This window comes from Podarcis muralis, chromosome 11 (assembly GCF_964188315.1).
Source record: "Podarcis muralis chromosome 11, rPodMur119.hap1.1, whole genome shotgun sequence".
NCBI lineage: Eukaryota > Metazoa > Chordata > Lepidosauria > Squamata > Lacertidae > Podarcis > Podarcis muralis.
The window spans coordinates 42,070,680-42,097,415 of NC_135665.1; the positions used below are offsets into that span (position 1 = coordinate 42,070,680).

General features: G+C 42.8%; 2 protein-coding genes across 6 annotated transcripts in view; one reads left to right on the forward strand and one right to left on the reverse strand.

The window, feature by feature from the left end:
* Positions 1 to 26,736, forward strand: part of SMIM15 (small integral membrane protein 15) — a 444,121-nt gene that overhangs the window by 287,250 nt on the left and 130,135 nt on the right. The window lies entirely within an intron of this gene.
* The window catches only part of ZSWIM6 (zinc finger SWIM-type containing 6), a 101,813-nt gene that overhangs the window by 16,338 nt on the left and 58,739 nt on the right, over positions 1 to 26,736 (reverse strand). For 2 of the 4 annotated variants that reach the window (XM_028747970.2, XM_028747969.2), the window contains 6 exons: positions 24,208 to 24,358; positions 6,762 to 6,941; positions 4,113 to 4,289; positions 3,689 to 3,835; positions 1,160 to 1,306; positions 225 to 485 (listed from right to left, as the gene is read on the reverse strand). In XM_028747970.2, the coding sequence (XP_028603803.1) occupies positions 225 to 485; positions 1,160 to 1,306; positions 3,689 to 3,835; positions 4,113 to 4,289; positions 6,762 to 6,941; positions 24,208 to 24,358 (1,063 nt within the window). The remainder of the gene's footprint in view (positions 1 to 224; positions 486 to 1,159; positions 1,307 to 3,688; positions 3,836 to 4,112; positions 4,290 to 6,761; positions 6,942 to 24,207; positions 24,359 to 26,736) is intronic. The other 2 variants (XM_077936338.1, XM_077936339.1) reach the window with 2 other exon arrangements.

Sequence of the window (26,736 nt, forward strand, 5' to 3'; positions counted from 1 at the left end):
ACTTTTAATTCAGATAATACATAAGCAAGCCCCTTCCACTTCCACATCAATGCAATGTTTGAGTATAGTATGGGGGTGGCGTTGGGTGTCTGATGGAAGATCTATAAGCAACCATTAGATTCCTAAGAACCTGATAATTACCAGATAAGCCAACTCCCAGAGGAGTACCTGGTCTTTTTATTAGAAACTGCTGAAAGAAGTGGTTAGCATCAATAGTCAACTACCTTCTAATAGGAAGACTGCTTGCTTTTGGAAAATCTTCACCAGCGTGTCATCCAGTTCGATTTCCTGTAGCTTGGAAATTAACTGTTCCTCATTCCGACAAACTTTCTCTTGTGCATACAAGCCATCAGGCATTATTCGCTGCTGCCCCAGTCCTATCAATGCCACTTCCACAGCCAGCGTCAAATAAGATTCTCCTTCTTCTAAGAATTTGTGGGCAGGCAGGTGATAATACTCCAAAGATTTGTACTGGCCCATATTCTCTGGAGTGGGGAAAAAAACATCAAGTCACTCAATAGTTTACTTGTGGTTACACGCCTTATTTGTGCCTGTCCTCCTGCATCGTTTGCAAGCCTCCCGCAAACTTTCACAAAGGCAGCCACCCTCACAAGGTAGCCATGGGCATGCCACTCTCTTAGCCTGAGTACCCCCTATCTACAATATGGCCGATAGCACTGACTACCTCATAGGGTTGTGCACAAATGTCAAGTACACTTGAAAACACTAAGCAAAAGTATTGTAAATAATGTAAATAATGCCAATGACAATACTACTAGCAGTAATAAGGCACTTGCTTTGCAGGCAGAACGTCCAAACTTCAAGCTCTGGCATCTCCAATTTTAAAGGATCAGTTTTAAAGGAAAAGACCTTTGTCCTGGGAGCTGATGCCAGGCAGGGTAAACAGTAGGCTAGACAAGCCAATGGTCTGCCTTGGTAGAAGGCAGCTTCATATATTCTGACAGTAGGGCAAGATTACTATTTTGTATGCACACATGCAAACTACATCCCTCCCTCTTAAGCACTGTCAACACCCCTATTCAGCAAATGTTTAAGTTATGGTTTTTTGCAAGCATGGTTGCAAATAATAGGTCTAAAGCAAAGTTAAAACCACAGCATGCTTAAAAATGAATCAAGTTGACCCATGATCAAATTTTACCTGTGAAGTCTGAGAACACATGGAAGCTCTCATCATCAACCCTGCAGGCCTCCATAAGGCTGCTGAAAAGGGTGCCAATTGGGTCCAATGGGTGCCCAACCCAGCCTTCCAGGTTAGTTATAGAGGTAACACCTTTGTGGAGAAGTTCTACATTAGAAAAATAAATGCATGCAGCCTTAGTGATCATACAGTACTTTTAGTAGGCAAAACAGCTTGCATTTCCCCCCTCATCATCCTGATTTTTCAGACATGGAAACTGTAGCTAGCAACAGCATATGCACCATCAATGACCACAGATAAACTGGATTTTGAACCCAAATACTGTATCTTATAACAGAACACATTATCCAGAAGGCCCATGGCAGTTTTTCATTCAGGGAGATGCATCAATGCCAACTGCAGAAGAATACTGATCGAACACAGCTTTGCTTAACACAGAATACCATTTTGTTCTGTCCCCCCCTTACCAATAAACAGAAATACAAAGCCAGTTCTACTGTGCATCAATTAGAGCAAAGCAATTTCTCACTGCCTATCAGAGCAAGCCATAGATCACGACTGCCTACCCTACTGTCTATGCAAGACTCCTTGATTATAAGCTATCCAAACTCTAGAGTCACTGCTGAAGGATTTATAAACAGGAAGCACACTTGTGGTATGCACAGAAGAGATATCTATTTTAGTTTCCTTGCTGGGAAAAACAAGGAGCACTATTTTAACTAAGCTAATCCTGTGGAACTGGGGAAAACAACAACCCAGGCATGTGTCACATGACAACTCTTAAAAGATCTACCTTTCAAGTCAGCTAGATTTGCCTTATTTGCAAAATGTAAAAGGTAACAGATCCCCTGTCGACAGGGTCCACTGTCAGGGGCACCTATGCTGAGGCCCACAGGCTGGTTAGTAGAGGGCTTACTGCCAAGTAGAGATACTGGGCAAAGAAGAAGCCCCAAACTACTGCTGTTCTCTGTAGAGCTGAAAGGCACATGCTTTGTCAGGTTGCAGGAGATCCTTCAGGTGCCCTTTCCATCAGACAGAGAGGCCTTCATACACTCCTTCTGTCCATTCTAACACTATGCAGCTTCTGAAGAACCTGCAAACTCCCATTTCCCAATAAGGAAGGGTGATCAACTACAGTGCCTGTTTTTGGCCTCAGAGAGATGAGTTATGAGTGGAAGCAAGAGTAGGGTGTCTAGAATAATGGAAGGGAGCCCTGCAAATAAGTTGTCCAGTGCAGGCTGCTCCTGTGTAATCCTTGTGCAAAACCCTGTTTGTGTATACTTTGTCATGTTCTCCAGCTACTACCAGGTAAACACAATTTACTACAGAGAACAAGTCACGGAACTACAGATATATAAGCGGTTAAGACACACACCCAAATTCCTTTCCAATGAATTCACTACCCCAATGGAATAAATTCCGGATTACAATTGTACGTACACTTTCCCCACCCATGTACACTTCCTTTGCAGTTTGGGGCAAATCAAACACTAACTTTTGTAAGTGAAATTGACTGAAAGGTTACTTGGACACATGCCAAATACTACTGTCCGTGTCAGGAGTTCAAAGTAATTTCAATGTTTCATGAAAAAACAAAAGGCAACTTCAGAGAAATGCGCCCCCCAAAAACACATTTTCATTATTTCATTTCATATTTCATTTTCCTGGGCCTTCATAGTGTTAGGAACTGGGGGGAGGTGCTGTATGCCTGAACCCCCTTCTAATTCCTGGATCCAGCAACCAAGCAACAGTTTGCTGTTTGACAGCAACCCTTATTTCTATGAATACAGTGGAACCTTGGGTTGCGAACATGATCCGTGAGGGAGGCACGTTCGCAACCCGCAGCGTTTGCAACCCACAGCGCCACTTCTGTGCATGCGCAGGTTGTGATTTGGTGTTTCTGCGCGAGCGCCAAAACCCAGAAGTAACTCGTTCCGGTACTTCCGGGTTCGGTGCAGTGCGCAACCCGAAATCACATACCCTGAAGCGTCTGTAACCCGAGGTACCACTGTAATGACTAGACCCATCCAACACTGCACTAGTTAACTGAACACATCTTTTTCACACATTTACAAAGCAGCCACTCCAGATTTATCGCCAGGCTTACATGCAAACTGATGCTCTTCCCATTCTAGAGCCAGTGCAGAGAGAGTCCAAGGTTGGGAGTAGAAAATAGTACGGTCCAAATTATTCTGCTTTAGAGACCATCTTGGTTGCTTGCTTTACAAACATATTTACATACAACATTCCTTGCTTTGAATTTAGGTATTCAAAAGATGTGGCATTGGTGGGAGTAGGAAGAACCTAAAAGCTCTAAGCCAGCACTATGGCTCTTTTACAGAGAGGCACAAACACTGCCATAGCCCTATGGAGACCTTGGCAATGAACCGCCTCCCCATTGCCAGCTACAGTCAACCACTGCACAGCCGCAGTCTTTTACCTCCAAGCAGCAATTCCTTGCACTTGGCCCCATTCCAGCCTTCCTCTCCCCAGGCTGCAACCTTTTGCCATCATCTTGCCCGCATTTACCTTTTTTCTGGAACCGGAACATTTCCTGCTGTTTCTGCTGCTGCCTCCTTAGAGTATTGACAATAGCTATTGCTAGCCGCAGTGCTTCCCTTGGATAGCCATGAGATCTTAGTGCATCCACCCTCGCGCAGGCTGTAGGCACATGTTCTGAACAGAGAGAAAGGGGGAAGCATTATTAAAGAGCGCACCCGCGTCTGCAGCAACCCCCATCCCGGGGGAGCATTCAGAACGGGGTTTTTGTTGTTTGTTGAAGAATCTAAGAAAACAGTACTTTTAAAAGGCAAGGGAATAAAAGACCGTTTGAAGGGAAGCTCTGTTGCTATTGCCAGACCTTTCTTCCCTCTCCCCGTCCCCCAAAAACAGTGCCATAGAAATGGAACAAAGCAGCAACTCATGGAAACCTCTTTCCGGTTGAGCCACTTACCATGCCAGAGGGGCCACCCGTGAGAGTCAAAGAGTGAGTTTTCAGCATCATCATGGTAACAGTAGTTGGTGTACAGGTCACTTCTGATAATGTGCTGCAAGTGGCTGTCCTGCCAATGGAGATCGCACGCCTCAATGGCTCGAGTGAACACCGTCCGGTGAGACCTGTTTGATGAATCTGTCAGGCCCACGAGTTCAAACAGAATCAGTTTCATGCCTCCGTATGGGTAACACCCAACTCGCACCCCACTCTCTCCTCCTCCAATACAATCAATACATGCTTCCTAACAAGCAGAGTTTCAGGTTTACCCTACACAAGCTATTTCTTTTTCAAAACAAGCACACAGGATTCTATTGAAGTTAATACACACCAGAGGGGGCCAAAACGTATCCTGTCTTAACACTGTATATTTACGATCTGAAGAGAAACCAGAGTTAATATACAGAGTAACACTGTATATTAACACAAAGTATATTGAACATTTGGGCATGTGCAGAAACAATTACAGAAATGCCTAAGAAATTCCTGGGTGGTTTGTCAATATGTACACCATGGAAATACAGCTTTGAATTGATAGAAATGAGGCTTAGATACACTGCTTTCTATTGTATGTTGCAAAATTAAACAGTGGATTCAACAGAACCACTTTGAGCCATAAAAAAGGAGAAAAAACTGCACTATGCTTCTAAGCAGCAGAAGAGACACCTGAACCCTTGGCTGCATAGTGTGTGTGTATTGCAACCAATATAATAAAAATTGCTCTCATATTTTACATATATCTGTTCACTAAGAAAAAAATATTACATTGGTTGTGTGTACAGAACATATGCAGGGTTCTACAATAATTCTAATGAGACACAGACACAGAAAAAAGGGTGTGTGCATGTGTCCCATTTTATTAATGCATTTAATTTCCATACAAACACACAAACAGATTAGCAAAAAGCAAACAATGGTATCAACTGTAATTCCACATGGGATCAGCTGATCAGACACAGAGTTCCATACAGTTGTGTAACATGCTGCGGCCCCTGCCAATGTTTTAGAAAAGACATCCTTGTGTAATGCCTGCTTGGGGAGGGGGGTCACACAAGAGGTAGAGTCAGCAAGGTAGATGAAACTCTGTATGAAAGACCTGAGGAGCAACATGTTATAGCAAGTTACTTCTTGTTATAGCAAGAGCACTGAATGCTCTCACGTAATATGGCCCTTGGAGGTATTGGGTTGTCAGGAGACACACACTGCTGTGCTACTACAACCCCACCGCAAGTGCATGTGACTCCTACCCAATGCATCTCCAAGCATTGTGTTTATGCTGAATGAGAAGCTAATTTATTTTAAATTAAAATAAATTATGCCAGCAGCAAAGATTGCAGCAGAGCTAATCTCTCCCAGAAGCACTCACAAAACTAGGAAGATGCTCTCGCATGTGGTAAGGGAGAGCAACAGATGCAAGCAGTCAACAAGTTATGTGTCATCACATAGCTCTAGTGGAAGACATTGAAATGAGAACTTGCACTTAAAGAATATAGGTCCATACAGAAGAAACAAAAGAGATTTGGATTGGAACCTATGACAGGGACCCAAGTCCGCTCTCCTTCCCGGGGGGGGGGGGATTTTGTGGGAGTGCATCCGGGACCTCCCAGTGACCCGGTGGGAGGGTGGAGGGATGCCGCTTGGGTCATGGGGACTCCCAGCCGCGTCTCGGCACAGCTGGGGGCATGGCCACTTGCTGTTTAAACTCCGGAACGGCCATGGGGTGTCCTCCTTTCGCCTCCTTGCCAGATCAGCTATTTCTGCGCTTTTGGTGTTTCGGAGACTTCCTGAGCTGGAGTGCTCCAGTTGGTGAGATCGTTGCATTTGGGGAGTTGGACAGTTAAGTTTTGGGATGATTTGGCGAGGTGCGTGTGCTTCAGCGCTGCCCTTTCCTGCAACATGTCAGCATCGTGAGTCTACAAATGTGGGTGATGCAAAGGAAATACTCGAATTTAGGATATCTAAATTATCTAGGAAAAAGCTGTGCTTTGCGCCTAGATCCCTCTCACCTTCAAGAACCATTTTGACAGCAGCTACAGCGCAGCTTGAGAAGGCTAGAATATGCCCTCTTTTCCGGGAGGTTAAAGATGCCACAAACCTTTCGCTGGGAGACTGTTTGGCTGAATGAATATTCCATGATTCACCTCTCCCTAGGTGATGTCACCCACCCTAGTGGAGACAAATGAGTGCAGGAGGGTCAGCTACCTGGGAGGTGAGAGCTGGGAGGACACACCCTTTTCTGTATGTGACAGAAGTTTAAAATATATCTGTGAGAGAGGATTCTGTGCTTATCTCTTCTATCTTTTCTCTGCTCTTTTATTCCTTTTATTTTTATTATTTTTGTGTGATTAGTTTGTCTTTTATTGTAATGTGAAAACTGTTAACAAAGCTTTATCAAAATAAAAATAAACATGCTACCCGTAAGTTGCCCAACTCTAGCACAGAGCCTGTAGACTTGTTTTCCCCACCAGCAGTGGCACCACAATCCTCAGCCATGAATATGAACAAGACGATGGACTAAGGTTGCTGCTAGACAAACGAGCATGATGGTCCAGGCAGAGAGTCTAAATTGCATTTCATGTGTCTCAGAGAGTAAATTAAGTCAGGGCTCACCTTGGATTGCATTTGCACCCTGAGGCAAAGCATTGGTTAGACTGGGCAGGTCATTTCCATGGTTCCCATCTTCCCAGGGACAAACATCAACACTGTTCCATTTCTTCAGCTGTTTCAGCCAACTGGCCTTTTGTTCCACCTTGCAATGAGGATTTAAGACTATGCACATCCAAAGAGCACCTATTAAATGACACAGAAAATGCAGTGGGGCCAGTTACCTTAAATTTTAGGGAAAGCATAGCAAGCTTTATATGGATGCCAAAGGTACGCTGCAAAACCACATTAGCCAATCTGCCACCTCAGTGTCACAAGCACATGAACGATGCTGTTCCAGTCTCTTAAAGGCAACATGACAAAAATAATTGTATGAAAACTAACAAACTCACACTGAAATGCCAATTTTTTGGGGGGAGGGAGACACAAAACAGCAATCTCTCTCTCAAATGTATGTATTCGGGAAGTGTGACAATACTAAGTTTCCAGCCTACACAAATATCAACTTAAACCTGTTCATTTATATTCATTAACAAAAATTAAACACTGCTTACTCAACAGAAGACCTCTAAGTAATTCATCAAGAACAATCTAGAATATTATTTATTTATTTATTCATTTACACACACACACACACACACACACACCAGCTAAAAAAATAAATAAAAACAAGTTAACACAATACTTTAAATACAAATAAAATTTGCAATTTTCAAACAATTATTCAAAATAAAAGTACATGCTAAAACTGAGTGCCTGGGTAGATTTGCTGAAACAATTTAATCTATATGCTAATGCAAATCCAAATCTTCTGCTGCCCGCACTTGCACAGCCAAAACTACACCACCCAGAAAGCAGTTAATAGCAGACATGAGGTAACCCTAAGGTTCACACAAAATAAATCTTTAGAAAAAACTCTAAAGGATATAAATCTCAAAACCAGCCTAATAAAATAAATGAATGAATGAACGAAATTATTTCTACCCCACCCATCTGACTGGGTTGCCCCGGACACTCTGGGCAGCTTCCAACAAATATAAAAGCATAATAAAACATCAAACATGAAAGATTTCCCTATACTGGGCTGCCTTCAGGTGTCTTCTAAGAGTTGTGTATTTCTTTATCTCCTTGACATCTGAATGGAGGGCATTCCACGGGGTGGGAGCCACTACTGAGAAGGCCCTCTTCTTGGTTCCCTGTAACTCCACTTCTTGCACTGAGGGAACTGCCATAATAGCTCAATGACACAGGAAGGAGGTTGTGAGACAGTGTTCAGGTGCTTGCCTGAACACAGGAAGCTGTATTTGTTGGGTGGGGTGGGGAGGGAGTACACCTGCAAGCCCTGCCCCACCCGCTCAATCCCCTTCTTTACGTTCAGCATCCAATTTCTACTTGTGTCCCCTTTAATGCAAGTAGAACCCTCTTCGGCGTGACTGGAGGTCATGATGAACCAGGATCTCCAATCAGAAAAGGCGCATTCTACTCGCATTCAAGCTGAAAATCCCCCCTGAAATAATGTTCAGCACAGGGATGGTTGGAAACTGAGTGGGCACCGACAAGGACACGGAAGACCTGCCCGTGGATTCAGCAAATGCCCAAACACATCTTGAGTGGGGAACAGCTTTCAACCACTTGGGAGGGGCAATGGAATCACATGGTTTGAAAGGGAGGAGGGAGGAAACACAGGCTATATATGTGGTCTAAACCACTGAGCCTAGGGCTTGCCGATCAGAAGGTCGGCGGTTCGAATCCCCGCGACAGGGTGAGCTCCCGTTGCTCAGTCCCTGCTCCTGCCAACCTAGCAGTTCGAAAGCACGTCAGAGTGCAAGTAGATAAATAGGTACCGCTCTGGCAGGAAGGGAAATGGCATTTCCGTGCACTGCTCTGGTTTGCCAGAAGTGGCTTAGTCATGCTGGCCACATGACCTGGAAGCTGTACGCCGGCTCCCTCAGCCAGTAAAGCGAGATGAGTGCTGCAACCCCAGAGTCATCTGTGACTGGACCTAATGGTCAGGGGTCCCTTTACCTTTTTTATGCTGAATAAATAATCTCATTGTTTGGGTAGGTCATTTCATGGTTCACACTAAGAATTGCCTGTGGACAAGGATGAAATCCCAGACTGCAATGTACCTGGGACTGAGCAGCACAATTTCTATTTTCCTGTGCCAAAAGGAAAAAATGGAGGGGGAAAACCCATTAGACGTCCAAGAGGACTAAGCATACTGGCAGGGCTAGGAGAGCAGAATGGAGGGGGCAGAAGGGGAACAGAAGCACTGCACACTAAAATTTTGTTGTGTAATCTCAATCTTTCCCATCCTTATCTTTATTCTGCTTTAGCACCACAAGCTGGGCTACTCTTCTTTATGACATGAGGGGAGAATTCCCATTTCCGTTTTTACTTTTAGCAGTAGTGGTTGCCCTTTCTTTCCAAGAATAGAAAGAGGCTTCGTAATTATTCCTGCAATTATGCACGAGAAACTCTCCTTCGCAAGAATTTACAGATCTAATTTTCTGCTGACATTTAACTCTGAACCAATGAAGAAACTACGTCCCTGACACTGCATGCCAGGAGAGGCATGAATAAATCACGAACTGCCAGAACATTTTTAAATATAAAGATACTGCTTTTAAAATCAGCTGTCTTATTGCTGTTGCAGACTCCTGACAAGCAGAGTGAAGACATCTACAAGTACTATTTAGCAACACTTCATTTGTTCATCAAGGAAGAGTTTTTACACACTTCGAAGACCTGCAGAATTTGCTAAAAATGAATGACAGCCTTTCAGAGAGGGAGATGCAGCAGCCAAATGTGACTAACAAAGAATGCAAATGTGTGTCTGCAACAAAGGTTGCTATATTATGCTGATCCTCAAAAGCAATTCAGGTCCAAAGGGAGGTAATACAGTATATTCTCAACATTGTGAAGGGATGCTAGGAGCTTGTGACATCCTTCTTTATATGCTTTAGGTTACAAAATGTACACCTTGTGCTTCCCACAACATGTGTTAAGCTTAGATCAGGCATAGGAAAATTCCAGCTCTCTAGATGTTTCGGACTACAATTCCCATCATCCCTAGCTAACAGGACCAGTGGTAATGGATGATGGGAATTGTAGTCCCAAACATCTGCATTCTACCAATTTAAAGATCATTCAGTCCTTGGGAGCTGGCGGGCATTGCAATAGTGGAGAGAAAGCACAAACAGCTCATAGGTTCCATGTACCCTCACTCAACTAATGATAATTGGCACAGCCCCAATGTCCCAGTCATTTCCAGTGAGGAGGTCTCTCCCCCTCTCCAATTGACTAATTTCTGATTTTGCTGGGAATTTGACAGGACCTGAGTCCAGTCTCCAACTACTCCTTTTGGGGTTTTTTTTTTAAAGAAGTTTATTATTTTCTATATAAACATGAACCACAAAACATGCAACTTGGTGAACGGTTTTTTACATAAAACCTCACCCTCTCCACTCACATACAACCACAAATTTGAAGGAAAAACATCAGCCTTAGGTAACATAAGGTACCAACGTATTAGTCGAGTGTATTCCTCCAAAATCCTCTCCTGTTCTCAATTTCAAAACTGCCAGATCCATTACAGTAAAATCAGAAGACCAGAATTTTGCACCCAGTTTGAATTTGGAGATACAAGGTCTTTGAAGGTGGATGCCTAGATTTTGCCCCTCCTTACCAGCAATGCAACTCCACCGACTATGAAATTTTCCCAGCAGAGAGGCGAACACACATAAACCAATATGTAAATTTCATATTTCCCTGAAGATAATTGGAAGACGCATCATGCTGCGACTGCAATTTGGTATTAATTTCACACAAGGGAAAGAGTATTAAAACTGTCACATCTTAGTGAGGTATTGTCAGTTCCAGTTCCACAATCATCCTCTTGACCTGAATAAGAGGTGGCTCCGCCGTATCAGACCTCTAGTTCCAACACAGACATTACAAAGACCTTTCAGACAGTGTTTTATCATCCATCAGGTAAAAAGAAGAATGAGATGAGAGACTGAAGTTTCTCCTTACATCAGTATTTAACCTAATAAATACAAGGTGGCATTATTAAAGTGCTACGTTATACTAACGGTAGGCGCCACTAACTGCTTCTCAGCATGCAGCAGCCTCATAAGGCACCAAGGAAGTACACAGACAATTGCTCATTTGAGATTAATACTTGCTTCCTACAAATCCGGTGAAACTTCAATTGTTAAAAAAAAAGGGGGAGAGAGTGCAAGAGTGAGATGACATTTTTGTAAATGGGTGCCCTGTCTTTCCATCCAAGGGCAGCCAAGGATATCAACTATGTAGAATCAAAACGACATTCATATCAAGAGTCCTAGACAAAAACACATGCTTAATAACAAACAAACCAATGCCAGACAGCAGATAAGATACCATATAAAATTAAGTAGTTTAAAAAAAAACAAAAAACACACCAACTGCTGTAACAGAAGTATTTTTAAAAAGGTAGCGAACGGACCTTTAAGGAGGGCACAGCATGGTTAAATCACTGGGCAGTAATGATATAACCTTGGCACAGCTCAGTGTTTGAAACTCCGATTGTTCTAGGCGCATTTTGCGACAGGGAATTTCATTAGTGTGAGCAGTTTCTGAGCTCTGGGCGCAATACTGCGCCTAAGATTTCAGATTAAAACTGCAGAGTGGAAGGAAAGGAGGACCTTTTTCTGCCTCCCCACTTTCAGCCACTCTCTGAAGACTGGAGAAGAGACCCTCTTAAGAATATTGGGAGGGGGCAGGGGAAGGACTAGACCATGTGAAAAATGAACCTAATATTTCAGCTGTAGTTAATTCATTTTCAACTTTGTTATTCTTGTTATTAAAAAAGTACGCCTAGACACACACGTTGTTGCACCCATAACCTAGGTTTAAGGCGCCATTTAGCTTCTAGCTTTCACATCTCAGTTTCTAACACTGGCACAGCTACTCCAATCCGTAAGTACCAAGGTGGTTTGGTTTATAAATCGGTGGGCAGGGAGAAGTGTTATTGCTGTGCAGCGTAGAACAACGTGCATCCTGTGATTTCAGCACAAAAGTAGAAAAAGCACAACATTGGGTGGAAAAATTGGCTTGCTGTTTATTTTTAAATGCCTAGCCCTTATGGCTGCAAAAGTATGTTTGACAACCCTAGTGGACAATGGCTGGTGAAATCTCAGAATCCCAACAAGAAGCTAAATAAAGTTTCCAGTGGTCTGAGCAGCAGTGCTTAAATTACTCACACACACTCCACAGGAGTTTCTTGATAGTATAACCATTTAGATTGCATAATTCAGTCAAGTCAGACTTTAGTTTTTCTTGAAGCAGAAAAGTTTGTTTTTGTAGGAATACAGGAAGCTGCCTTATTCTGAACCAGACACACAGGAGCACCTGGGGGGGGGGGAGAGTGCAAATCTTCTCAAGATTAATAACAATAATAATTTTCTTATTTACACCCCACCCATCAGGCTCGGTTTCCCCAGCCACTCTGGGAGGCTTCCAGCACAATGAAAACATAATAAAAGGTCAAACATTAAAAACTTCCAGATACAGAATGAGAATCTACTAGGCCTATGCATCTTTGTGATCCACCATGCCAAATCCAGCCCATCAGCTGCATGGTGGCTCAACAGAGACTCAATAAGTCCCCTGGATTTGCTGCCTGCCTGGAACAATGAAAACATAAGGGAGAGCGGCTGTCAGGCACCTTGAAGGTCACTGTAAGTGGCTGTGTTAGGCTTCACATTTGTGGAGGCCTGAAATATACACTCAGCTATTTGCAACAGGAGTTCAGCCAACCAGATTACCAGACCCGTAAACTTAGACCTTGTTTAACTACCCATTATAAGCCCTATTCAGACTTTCTTCACACAGAGGCAAGACACATGGAAGGGGCAGCAGCTATAACGCTGGCTCTGCTTCCTCCCATAGGGGAAAAAAATCTGAAAGCAGGAGCAGAAAACCAACCATAAAACTGCAAAAAAAGCATTAACAGCAGGCAAAGAAGTGGAAAAAATACCAGGTGCTTGAAGTGATATTTGTTTCTGGCCCAACATGTTTTGGAACAAATCCTTCATCGGGGGCATATTTCCAGCAGCAATTCTCACCAAACTCAGTTTGCTGCTGCTGCTTCTTTTTTGCCTGCCCTCTTTGCATATGCACTTTTAACATGATGTTTACAAAGGAAGACAGGAACTACTGGCTTACGTAAGTGAAGATCCCATGCAATCAGAGGTCCCAATCGCATGAAATGCCTACATGTGTGGAGTTGTAGGCAAGCATGCAGCCCTTTGCAGATGTCTCTATGCTCAGGATGTCAAATAGCCAGTGGTATGGTCTCACTTCACCTTCCCCACATATTCCATCTCTTCCTGGGGAAGCCCCCAATAGGGTTAGAGAGGTTATCTTCTCTGAACTAAATAGGGAGGGCCCACACAGAAGTCTCAGTTTCTCACCTATAACACGGGGCAAAAACAAAGTGTTGAAGCACTTAGAAGATTAACAGATTATTCAGTTTTAAGGATTTGTAGGGTACAGAACATCTCAGATGCTTCCCTTATAAGTACAAGGATCAAGAGTCCATATATGCAATACTTGTGTTGTGCGTTAAACAATACATTGCCACACATCAGAAGCTTTTGATGATAAGTATATCCAGTGAATACACTTGAGCCCACATATTTCTGGGATATGCAAATACGGTAGGTTTTATGCTAATATTTCACTACGCAATACTAACTTTCCTCTCTTGACAGTGTTATGTCTTCAATGAAACTCACCAGGATTAACTATAACAAAAGCTTACAAGACAGTGTCAACCCTTGATTTCAAACTGGTTCGGAGAGTCATGTCTTCACTGACACCCAAACAGTAATACCGCACCATAGCTCTGACAAAAAACTGGGGTGGGGTGGGGTGAAGAAGTATGCAAGTTTGTGACGCTGGTTTCTTAATGGCTAGGATATTGGCAGTGTTGCAGCTGAAACGGATCAGATTTATATATTTCAGACTAAGAAAGTATTACCAAACAAACAAGATGCATGCTAAAAAAAATTCCTTCCAGTAGCACCTTAGAGACCAACTAAGTTACTGGTATGAGCTTTCTTGTGCATGCACACTTCTTCAGATACATGCTGTTATCACAGTTTCACTAGAAGACAAGGCAGGCTGTTGAATCACCATGCAAGGTATCTTTCGATCTAACCTAACCACCACACCCTCCCTCCCATAAAAATCAAGAGCCCCCAACTGCTATCAAAATAAGCTCTGTCCATTCAATCTAATGTCTACCAGAAGTCACAGGCCCCACTGGAGAACAATCTAATTAAACCAGTGCCATCATGAACAAAGAATACACAGTCAGCATATCTCTGCTGCACTTTCCATGGTAAATCTTGTGAATCTGAACATGCGCTATTGAGGCGGTGGCTATTTTTATTCATAAACATACACCCTCAGTGGAATCTGGTTTTCCGACAGAGCACTCAGTGAAGAACCTGCAATGGCTGCTTTGGTTCTTGGAGTACAGGATGCTTCATTTTGCTCTAATTCATTCTATTACTGAATTAAACTTTGATGTATTGGTCTTGACAAGTGCTTCATGCTGATTGTATTGTGTATGATAGTATAATCACTCCCCATGCATTTCACACTAGCTGGCTGATTAATGCAATAGATTACCTGCAGCACTGATGGCAAGGGGGAATTATGGCCCTTCTGCAAGCTACATTCTGCACATGGTGGTGTAGGGTGGGTGTAACAAAGGAACACAGCACAGAGACTTCCTTAAAGCTTTGCTTCCATTCAAAGGAGGATTTACATCTCAAGGTTGGTTTCGATGTCAACAGAGATAGGGGGCTAGTCACAGTATTTTAGGCACAGCTTTGCCAATAACCCCACATATCTATATAACATAGAATGAATACAAATTCCTGTCTCCATGTTCACATCCACCAAGCGCAACATCCCACACTTCTAGTGCAAGGAATACTTCTTGTAGAACTGCTCTGATCACTTGGCAACTGATGTGGCAAACCTAGGGATGTGATGCTCCAGGTGAAGCTGTTTTCCAAATCAAGTCAATATTATTGCCATCTAAGTCTTGCCCAGGACGTGGGTGGCGCTGTGGGTAAAAGCCTCAGCGCCTAGGGCTTGCCGATCGAAAGGTCGGCGGTTCGAATCCCCGTGGCAGGGTGCGCTCCCGCTGCTCGGTCCCAGCGCCTGCCAACCTAGCAGTTCGAAAGGACCCCCGGGTGCAAGTAGATAAATAGGGACCGCTTACTAGCGGGAAGGTAAACGGCGTTTCCGTGTGCTGCGCTGGCTCACCAGATGCAGCTTTGTCACGCTGGCCACGTGACCCGGAAGTGTCTCCGGACAGCGCTGGCCCCCGGCCTCTTGTGTGAGATGGGCGCACAACCCTAGAGTCTGTCATGACTGGCCCGTACGGGCAGGGGTACCTTTACCTTAACCTAAGTCTTGCTCAGAAGGTCACACTCATAAAATTACAAGTTGGTGCTAGGTGAAGACTACAAGCAAACTCACGCACAGTAATCCAAATCCCCAATCTGTGGTGCTAAGGAGACAGAGGTGCATCTCCACCTGGCCCCACTGGCAGGAGAGCTCTGATTTTGTGGAGCTCCTTAAAGTACCTGTCCAAACCGCAGGAAGGTGGAAGCTACTGCTGTTGGCATCACCGGTGGCAACCAGCAAAACACCCCTCTGAATGGAAATGTGGAGCAAGGAAGGATTCTGGCTGAGCTAAGGAACTTAAAAGGGGTAGAAAAGAATTTCCAGTATGTTTCCACTCTAAGTCCTGACCAGACCTACCTAGCTTCAGCAAGGTTCCTTCCAGGACCTCTACAATGAAAAGAGCCAAAATACATATCGCACACACAACCACCCACCCTGTAACAACTTCCTAAAACATTTAAATTAGGTGTGGAAAGTCTTCAGGTGTTTATGGTGAAGAGTAAGTAGATGCTACCAGGTTTCAGATTCTATTGCTCTACATCAGTATAACCAGCGAAAAGTGCTGTATGTTTATTTCCAAGTCTTGTAAACTGGTTAGGTTAAAAAAAGGAAATCATTCTGAATAATTTCTCCCACTTGCCAAGATTAAATGGGGACTATTTTGGAAGTGCAATTAAATGCCATTTAAGTACACAAATAGGGACGCGGGTGGCGCTGTGGGTTAAAGCCTCAGCGCCTAGGGCTTGCCGATCGAAAGGTCGCCGGTTCGAATCCCCGCGGCAGGGTGCGCTCCCGTCATTCGGTCCCAGCGCCTGCCAACCTAGCAGTTCGAAAGCACCCCCGGGTGCAAGTAGATAAATAGGGACCGCTTACAAGCGGGAAGGTAAACGGCGTTTCCGTGTGCGGCTCTGGCTCGCCAGAGCAGCGATGTCACGCTGGCCACGTGACCCGGAAGTGTCTCCGGACAGCGCTGGCCCCCGGCCTCTTGAGTGAGATGGGCGCACAACCCTAGAGTCTGGCAAGACTGGCCCGTACGGGCAGGGGTACCTTTACCTTTTAAGTACACAAATACACATGAGAGGTGCTCCAAAAGTTTGATTGTGTGGTACAGTTTGATGCTCTCAGTCCTTTGGACTATTTTAATCTCATCTTTAAATTTTCATAATATGCATTTAGTACCAGTAACACCACCACTTATGACGTGCTCTGGTTTGGAATACCAAGCTATACAGCATGCTTAAAATATGAACCTGCATTATAACAAAATACCATCTGGTAAGGAATCAGCTTAAGTCATTCTAGACAAGACACATGTGCTGGAGGCCTATTTCACATGCTATGTGTGCAAGTACGTACAACAATGTTCCCACCACTCATTTAGGTTTAATCAATTGCAACATGTTACCTTCCCAAGGCAGACATGGGGTACTGACAATTTGCTCCAAGGTTTTCAGTAATATTTGTGTCTTCCTCTGAAGCAGGTGTTGGGCTTGCTTCAGACTATACTGGAAACCCCTGTTTCCCCTCATGTGAATGTAATGTGGCCAGCCTTGGGCTTGTGCACTCATCCCCTCTCCTGCTCCCTCATGTGTGAGAGGAACAGACTGAAGGCCTTTGCTTTTGAATGGCAGATCTTCATCAGAACACAGCACAGTTTTGAATCTGAGCATAACCATGGAGAGTAAAAGCAAGATCACAATATACCATAATTCCAAGCTTAGATGCAAACTGTGGTCACTAGTTTAGGAGTCAAAGCTTTTGGAGTGCTCCCATGTGAAGTGAGAGGGGTGACTGCATGAGGCCTGACAAAATACATCTAGCAATATTAACTTTTCCCAATATAATAATAATAAACAATAATTTTATTATTATTTGTACCCCACCGTTCTGACTCGGTTGCCCCAGTCACTCTGGGCAGCTTCCAGCAAATACAGAAACATTTTAGGAAAGTGTTTCTTTCTGCTGGAACTCCAAGAGAACTGAAGAACTGAGGCAGCAACTCCCACAGGATATCAGCAATGTCTCCTATATTTAACAGGGAAAATCAATGAGCAATTGCTGCAAGGAGAATGCCAATCTGATGGAACACTGATTTGAGAACACTGCTGAGCAGTAAAAATAAAATAAACTACTTGTGAAACTTGGGGAAACTGTGGTTATTTTGTAGCATAAAAGGCCAAAACTCAACCAAGTGAATAATGGCAAACGAAAGCTAAGAATCTTTCACAAACTACTTTATAATCCATTTCTGCCTCAGATAAGCATAGGCATGCTCTGAACATCTCTCAGTCATTCATTACAACAGCCATTTGATTCTGGATCCATACTTTTATTTTTTTGAAGCTTTTCTTGTTCATATACATGTCCGAGGAGGGGGAGAATAAAATGTTTGTTTTGAAATACAATACTTGTGTGATGTTTCCTCACTCTTAAAATAAGAGGAAGGTTAGAAGAGATAATGAAAATCAGAGATCACACACACACATAAATATCTGATCCTGTAATCTAAGTGTTGACAAGTTGTTGGGCTCCATCACTCCACCAAGCATAGATATTCCTCTTACAGATTCTTCTGCTTGACTGCTCTCAACAGATAAAGCATCAGAGATTTAATTTAACAGTTTCAGCTTTATTAAGCTGTCACAAGAGCAGCCCCACTTTGATAACAGTAGCTCCACCAATTATGGCTTGGTTTAGGGTTGACAAGTATAATGATTTATTCGTGGCACATGAGAAGCAATAAAAGATTGTTTTGCATTACAACTTTTTTAAAAAAAAATGTGGACACTTTTTTTTCATTTAATTTGTCACTTAGCTTTTGCTAAGAGGACATTTAAATTGCCATTAAAAGGCAAATGGGGCTTTTAGTTTAAAAACGTAACCCCCCCCCCCCAATATTTAAATGATCAGTAATAGTTCAGCGTTCAAGTGGGGAGCGCTTTTGTCTCTCGGCGGATCTCGATGGCAACTTGTGACATTTGTATTCAGGCCCTGTATTATCCATGTGGCTAAAGGGCTTCCAATTTCATATCACAGCCAGGAGCCTGCAGAAAACACCAATTAACTTGCAGATCCCATTTGCTGACAAAACTCAGCCTCTTCTCTGTGTCTAGCATCTGACAGTCCTCAGCATTTAATTCCAAAGCACAGCCTTGCAGCAATGTGATCCATGTGCAGGGGTGCAAAGTCAAATCTCTCCCAACCCCCAAACAAACAAAGTGTTTTTCATTTGGTCAGCCCAAAAACTACTCAGCCCTAATTTTCTGACAAATGACTATTAGAGTTGTTGCAAATTTCAAGCTCCAGAGATGCAGTGAAAGAGGATAAGGTCCCATACTCCACCCCCCCACCCCCACCCTGGGAGTGGGAGAGATTGACCAGCTAACAGCCTGAAACAGGCACTAGAAAATAAGTAACATGCACACCACCCCTAATTCCCCCACTTTCGGGGAAAGAGTGATTCAGAATAGACCAAGTATAAAAAGAGTTATCACTTCTTGATATTTTGGCTTCTTGCCAACTGACAGGTTGGCAATATGAGCTCAGTCTGCTTGCTCCAGTACAGTGGTACCTCGGGTTACATACGCTTCAGGTTACATACGCTTCAGGTTACATACACTTCAGGTTACAGACTCCGCTAACCCAGAAATAGTGCTTCAGGTTAAGAACTTTGCTTCAGGATGAGAACAGAAATCGTGCTCCGGCGGTGCGGCGGCGGCAGGAGGCCTCATTAGCTAAAGTGGTGCTTCAGGTTAAGAACAGTTTCAGGTTAAGTACAGACCTCCGGAAAGAATTAAGTACTTAACCCGAGGTACCACTGTATAAGGATAGTTGTATAAACTGCTTTCCAAAACCATGTTCGGTCACAGGGTGGTCTTAAAAATATTTAGTTGGCACAGTGACTACATACATGCAGGCAAAATCCTGCAAACAGTAAACTTACTGTTAAAACTCTGAATCAATCCTAGTTGAATCTTAGGTGTGAACAACTACTGTATTTGTAATTACAGATGTGGTCAAATGTTTGCTTTGTAAGGGAGAGCTGACCCATATCACAGTCTATTGTGTAAATGTGTGATGTCAATTCTGGAAAATGTGGATTTCAAAATAATCACCACCACTTCCCCTTGGTTAGTTTTCACTTGTTTGATGCATCTTTCAAATGTAAATGAACATCTCTTGCAAAACAAGGACACTTTCCCTTATCTTAATGGGCCATCCTGTCAGCTAGACCTTTTTTGGCCTTAGAAAGGATCCTAACTGGGAAAGTCCTTTGTAGTCACTATTAGCATACTAAGTGAAGTGTAGTATTCAAAGGAAGTACTGTCTGCTTCCCACCTGAATTTAGGATTCTTGCTAGTGTTGGCTGGATCTCAATTAGCATCTTAAGTTAGCTCAGCCTTCCAGAAAAGTTGTAGGAAGGAAATCCCTCTTTTTAAAAAGCATCCTCATTAAAAGGTGGCTTGCTCCAGATTAGGGGAAAAAACATTAGCCTAATCTGTGGGATGAGAGGAATTCCTTTCCATCTGTCAGTTGAAGATGCACTTCTCAAAGCCAAAGAACTAGTTAAGACACTAGGTTTGGCCTGTGAACCATACAGGTATGAGCCTGGGTATAGATGTAAACTTTCCTTTTTGCTGTCTGGGAGACACCAAAGAGCATTGACAATTTTAGCAATCTGTACTTATCACAACGAAAACCTTTGTTTTAAAAAGCTGGAGGGTGATATATGTAGTGGGTTCAGGGAGAAGGGTGGGAAGGCTTTAGAAGTGCCCAGAGTAATCAGATCTTTTCCAAGCAGAAGCCCTCCTCAGGAACTCTTCTGAGGGCAGCTGTCACTTTGAAGCCGGATAGTCTAACATCTAGGAACTGGTGGCAGCTAAATTGAACTGAGGCACAGCCTGGAAGAGTCACTTTTAATGGAATGCACATGTCCTTGTGCAAGAGGGGTTAAGTAAACCTTCTCAGATGAGCCTTTCCATTGCACTGGCTCACAAACAGGATAACTAAAATATATTCGATACACTCTCTCTCTCTATATATATATATATAATCAGAAAAAGAAAAAGAAAACTTCTGCAAACTTCCCACTGAATTTAAGGAAAGTTTGTGCTAGCATCTTTGAGGTCAAAAGCTTTTCCAAATCTGATTGGAAAATCACTTGTAGCTTAATGGTGAACCTTGGACACAATGGAGATGTAAAAGATTTGGATTATCATAAAAGATGCAAGAGGAAATTATTAACCAGGGGAAGGAGAGAAGTCCAAGAGATTCCTTGGAATCTTTTTGTTGTTGTTGTATGTTTGATATATGAGTAAAATTTTAATCTGAAAAACCAAATTATTATTATTATTATTATTATTATTATTATTATTATTATTATTGTTGTTATTAAGCTTTTCCAAATCTGACTTTGCTTCCAAACTGGACCAAAGAAGAATTAGTTAACATTGGATGAATACTTCATTTGCCTCTGGTTTGCTATTGGCAACATTTAGTGGGATTTCCAGCTGCGGGTTCACTTCAGCCCTTGAGGTATGTGGGATCAGTGCACTCCGCCACCTTAGTAACTGAAGCAGGCTCCCCCCCCCCCCCCCGCATGCACTTACTGCATGGGCTTCAATTGACAATTTCAAATTCAGGGGTAACAGGCAATTTTACGGGAGGACTAGCCCTATACTAAATTATTAACACTGTGGTTGCTTAGGCTTTGATTAAGTATGCATTACTTAGCTGAGCATCAAGGACTGCTGTGGGGAAAGTGGAGCTGGCCAGTGGGCTGGATCCTGACATCCCCCAAGCCCCTGTGGCCACTCTGATAGAAGTCATGGACTGCTTGAATGCAGAGGAATGGTGGGAGGAACTGGTGAACCCCCAAGGGAAGAAGGCTCAGAGCCCAACACTGTGTTTCTTCAGTTTTTGGAAAAGGAGGAACGCACCGACCAACCACCTGGTCAACCTTTATCGCTTAAGGACAGACACTTCAACTGACCCTGGCACAACCTTTGTTTTCAGATGAGAATGTAAACCACATAATAAGGGAACAACTATATTGAGGGCTGTGTATCTGGACAACTATTTTGAGGATTGCATTTACAGATTTGAGAGATGATTTTGGGCATGATTGCATTAAATTAATATACAGATTGTCCAACTGAGCTTTGTCATACTCATATCCAGGCCTTTACCAGCTTCAGGCAATTCTGCCACATAGGACACAGAAGGAAGGAGAAACATAGTTTGCTATCATCTGCTACGGGACAGAGCTTCAGACCCCAAGTGACCTCATGTAGTTATTAACTAACGCTAGAGATAAGATGGAAGTCCACAACACAACTGGAGCAGTACTCCCAGCACAAACTGAAACAGCCCTACTTGGCAGAAGTGGAGCCACTGCAGAATGATATGTTCTACTCCTAACCTACACAAGCAGTCCAGAAGACCACCATGGTTGATGGCACTGAAAACCATCAAGAGAATCCAACAGGATTCCCTACTATTCTACAAGTGTGGCCTGTTCAGGGCAATCAGAGTAATTTCTATCCTGAAACTGGGTTTGAAATTGATTTAGATTATCAGTTTCATCCAAATATGCCTGCTTATAGCCATATTCACCAAAAATAAGTTTCCGAGAAGACATTTCTTTGATAGATTGCACTGCCGCCTCCTTCAAAGCGGTAGTGAAGGGCTCATATTAACCAGCACAGAATCCAATAGCCTCTCCTGCCAAACTTACATTAGGCAGGATGGGCATGGGTCAAATGAGCAAGCAGTAATGTCAACAACTCCAAACACTTGATCCACATCATGAGGCGTCAACAACTGAAATTCATCCAATAAATCTGAAGAGGAGGCGCTGGACATTTCTGCTCTAATTCCTGCTACTAAAGTGGAATGCAAGAAAGAATGATTTGAGTTATTTGATCTACAAAGCACTCTGCAAAACTGTTCCCAGCCCACCACTGAAGGTTCTAAAGCCCCATAAAAATGCACATTATACTGGAGCAATGCCTTCTCCACTCAGTATCTGTGCAATCTCCAGCAGACATTTTTGGAACGCACTCTCAGTGAGGGCAGAGAAAGATCACTGTCATAGCACAAGCCTTCAAACTGGCTCCAATCCATGTTCAGTCAAGACTGGCCATTTATCCAGTACTTACTGATTTTATTTCATAAAATTTATACACCGCTTGACTGTAAAACCAAACAAACAAACCCTCAAAGCAGTTTGCACATTTGTACTCTAAGAGATGACTCTTTGCCCTCACTTCCCTGTACACGTGTGGGATTCGGAAAGAAGAGCCACTGTGTAAACTCCCCAAGTTCACTATTCAAAGAGCTTCAAAACAACAGTTTGCAGAGTTTGCTGAATTATCTCCCGGGGCTAGCGTAAAACCATCCAGATCAATTTGCCTTTGAAAGTCCACTAACACTGAGGAGGTTACAGGGATATATGCTCTAACCTTAGCAAGGTAAGTAATCTGTTCTAAGCAAAGGCGTTAGAGGCTTCCTCATACATGGATTCGCCTATCTTGTCTATTACAGAACACAACATCCACACGGAGGACACAGCCATGGTTGCTATGAAATCCTGGGCAAGGCTTGCAAAGGCAACCCCAGAGTGCCGCTGAAGCCCCCAAAGTCCTCAGTACCACACTTTCAGCTTCAAGTGTGAACATGCAAAATGGATTGCAGAAAGCAGATTGAACCCTTATAGACCACAGCAACCCATTCCCTCCACTAACTACCCCAGAACTGAGAATATCCAGCTGTCAGCTACCGGGTCCAAACAGCTCTCTCTTCTCATCCAGCCAGATCCCTATAACATGCACAGGGTCATTATTAAATATAGTTCGTCCAGAAGAATGCTGATGGAATGCGTCGCAAGGATTCCCTTACTGATTGCTTGTCTACGCGGAAGATAAACTGAAATAGCTGCAGCTTGCAATTCGCACCTCTGGACCTTTCAGTGTTATATTCATTTCATACCAAGCAATGTAAAAATATGGCACCCCTATTCCAAAATACATGACGCACCAAAATAACACTAGGTGTGAATTACAACCGTGGCAGTTATTTTAGTTCCAGTTTCCATTAAGGTAGATTAAGATACTCACAGCATATGGGCCCTTCTTTTTTAAAAAATAAAAAAATAAAATAAATACAGGCAGATTCCCAGCTTTGCATTCTTTTGATTTTCAAGCAGACGATCATACTTGTCCTGGGACAAACTTCAGTATGAAGTTCAGCTGCTATTACCAGCTGAAGCCAACAAGTACTACTATACTCTTCATTCTAAAGATCATTTGTGCAAACTCAGCAGCTCTTAAATACACAAGGCCAGAGAGAGTTTGATTAAGGCGCTGAGCAAGTGGTCTAATTTGGAAAATGAACCACCACCACCCAGATCACTTAACGGCGTTTTCATCTTCCTGCCTTCCTACTACCCCTCAAACCTAAGCATGGCACAAAAATGAGCCACATTATATTAAACAGCCCATGTAAACATACCCGCTTGACTAAACTGTGAACTCAGGGACCCGGGTGTACACTATACCATCTGTCAAGCTTAAACAGAGGGCCACACAATTTTCCGCACCAAACGAAAACTGATTACTGAAGCCGTATGTCCTTTCATAGACATTTCAGAATTGAGAGATAGGCAGACCTAAGCACAAAGGTAAACATTTACTATTAATAGCCCGCAAACCTAGCTTTTGTTAATACAATGGATTACTTATTACCTAGGAAGTGTTTATATTCCAGCTCTTACTATTAAACATGTCATGTAGTAGTTATTTTTGGCTGAACGTCCTTGGGTTTAGCAAAAATGCACCGCTTTTGCCCATGAAAACAAAGTGCCCAGGCTGCCATATTTCCCAAAGGTTGGCAATTATTCCAGGCTCCTTTAACAAGAGCCAACACCTCTTAACACACAGTGTTTCCTTCACTTCAAAATCTGCTAGAGAGTTGCTTTTACCTAGTTCATCCCAGAGCTGCCTATACTTGTCTGTCATTGCAGTTCCCTGTTGCCTCCAGAGTGACAGGCGAGGGTCAGCCATGAACTGTTCCGTTATCAATGTCAACATCCGAGCACCATTCGAATCTCTCATCTTTAACATCTCTCGAACCTAGGGTAGAAAATATCAAAGCAACAGAAACAAAATAATAGGTTAGGTGCCCAAAATAAAACATGCTATCCTCTGAAAATGAAAAAAAAGAGGGGAGGGAGAAATTGGAAGCAAATCACAAACAGTAAAATGGAGAACTAATGGAGATAAAGGTCACTGGAAGTATGAGTTTAGTTATGGAACAGCAGATACTGTTGATTTGTACCAACTGAGAGGAAAAGTTGTAATTCAACTTAGAAGTATGCAATATACTGGAAAGTAGGCAAATATAAAAGGCAACTTCGAGTGTTGAAAATATAAGGAGCCACTTTCTTATATCTCATATTGAGATATGGGGAATTGTGTTCTCTTATGGAGTTTTCAATGTGATCATCCGCTAGATTCAAAGTTTTGACTCTCAAATTACACAAAAAGAAGGCCAATGACAGGGAAATGAATTTGTTTTTAACATGATAGCAGCATACCTAACATTACTGGAAATGAACAAAATATGCCAAATGTGGGAGGAATACAATATTCTTATACAATTTTATGAGCTGCCACCATCACATCAAATACAGAATTAATACACATGGAAGGGGAGTAGATAGATGGTACTAATAAGCTGCACTGATGAATGTGCAGAATACAAAAAAACCCTCACGTTAAAGTATGAACATTCATCCTGATAGTCACATACGAACTAATTTTTCTTTGTGCAATTATGCAACCTAGATAGTAATGTATGAGCAAATGTACACAGAATCATAGAATGAGCAAATGTACATAGAATAATAGAATTGCAGAGTTGGAAGGGATCCCAAGAGTCATCTAATCAAACCCCCTGCAATGAAGGAATCTGAATTGAAGCATCAATAACAGATGGCCAGCCAACCTCTGCTTAAAAACCTCCAAGGAAAGAGAGTCTACCACCTCTCATGGGAGTCTAATTCCACTGTCAAACAGCTCTTACTGTCAGAAAGTTATTCCTGTTGTTTAGTCGGAATCTCCTTTCTTGTAACTTGAAGCCATTGGTTTGGGTCCTGGCCTCCAGAGAAGAAGTAGAAAAAAAGCTTGCTCCTTCTTACATGTGACAGTCCTTTAGATATTTGAAGATGACTATCATTTCTCCTCTCAGTCTCCTCTTTTCCAGGCTAAACATACCTCAACCGCTCCTGGTTTGGACTGCAATATGTATTTTAATATGAAAAAGGACAGGAAATTAATCCTCATAATATTGGGAGGAAATTTGTGCTTTTTCATGCCACCTCAAAGGTACTATGCACTGGAAGAATCATTCTTTGAGACACATAATCGACACATCTTGTCCTCTTACAGCTTAAGTGCATCAGTGTCCCAAGTTTCCTTATGACATACAGTACTGGGAAAAGAACACACTCGTGTGTTTTGTTTTGTTTTATACTCCCTACCCTCTCCTCCCACATTTGTCCTTTGGGTTCTGTATATTTTAACATCCATTTCAAATACTGGGTTGAAGGAGAAATAGGTGTCTTTGCAGGCTTCTGTCAGTCTGTTCAGTGCGACTGGTGCCCTGTTTCAGCTGCAAGGCACACACTGATCTGGGACAGGTCTGCTGCCTCCACTCTGTCTTGACATTACATTATTCTAACACCAGCAACCTGCAGCTTTAACTGCCTCTGCCCCAGTTCCATGCAAAGAATTGAGCTTAATTTCAGGCTCCTACTTGGCTCTTGACTCCAGACTTCAACATCCCAGTCTGGACTGAGTCAACTATGCCAGCCTTTCAAGCAGATGGCAAGTGTTCCAATTTTCTACCGTTAGTTTCTACTTGTGCCACATTTCTAAACCTTAGTGCAGAAAAAATATGATGTTCCTGTATAAACCTGTTAATAAAAGCATGGAGCAGCATGCAAATGTTTGTTAAGATGGCCACCAAAGACTCATCCCTGCAGCTGTCGCACTTAGGCTGTTGGCAACACAGTGACTAGGGGGAGAACTTCCATCTTACTTAGCCCAGCTCAAAACCTTCCCATTACCTGGAGAGTGAGAGCTAGCATGGGTTGGCCTGGACTATCGTTTTCAACACCAGCTACCTCAAACATCCAGAACAACAACAAAAAGCCAGTCTCGTAAATGATTCCGCTTTCATACTAAAACTTCTCACTTGAATGTACTAATTCTTCAGTGCAAGCTCAAAACATGTGGAAAGTCATGAGTCAGGCTTCAAAGCTGCAAGCTTCTAAAAAAATATTTGTGGGGTACACTGCATGTCTTTCTTTGAGTCCTAAAAACACACCACAGCCACATTTTCCTAGCAACAAAGAGCGTTGGATTTATTTTTGAAAGCCCTTGTATTCCCGCATTTAGCAGTTGGGGGCTTTACATATACTGACACCAAAACCACTAGTAGCCTGAAA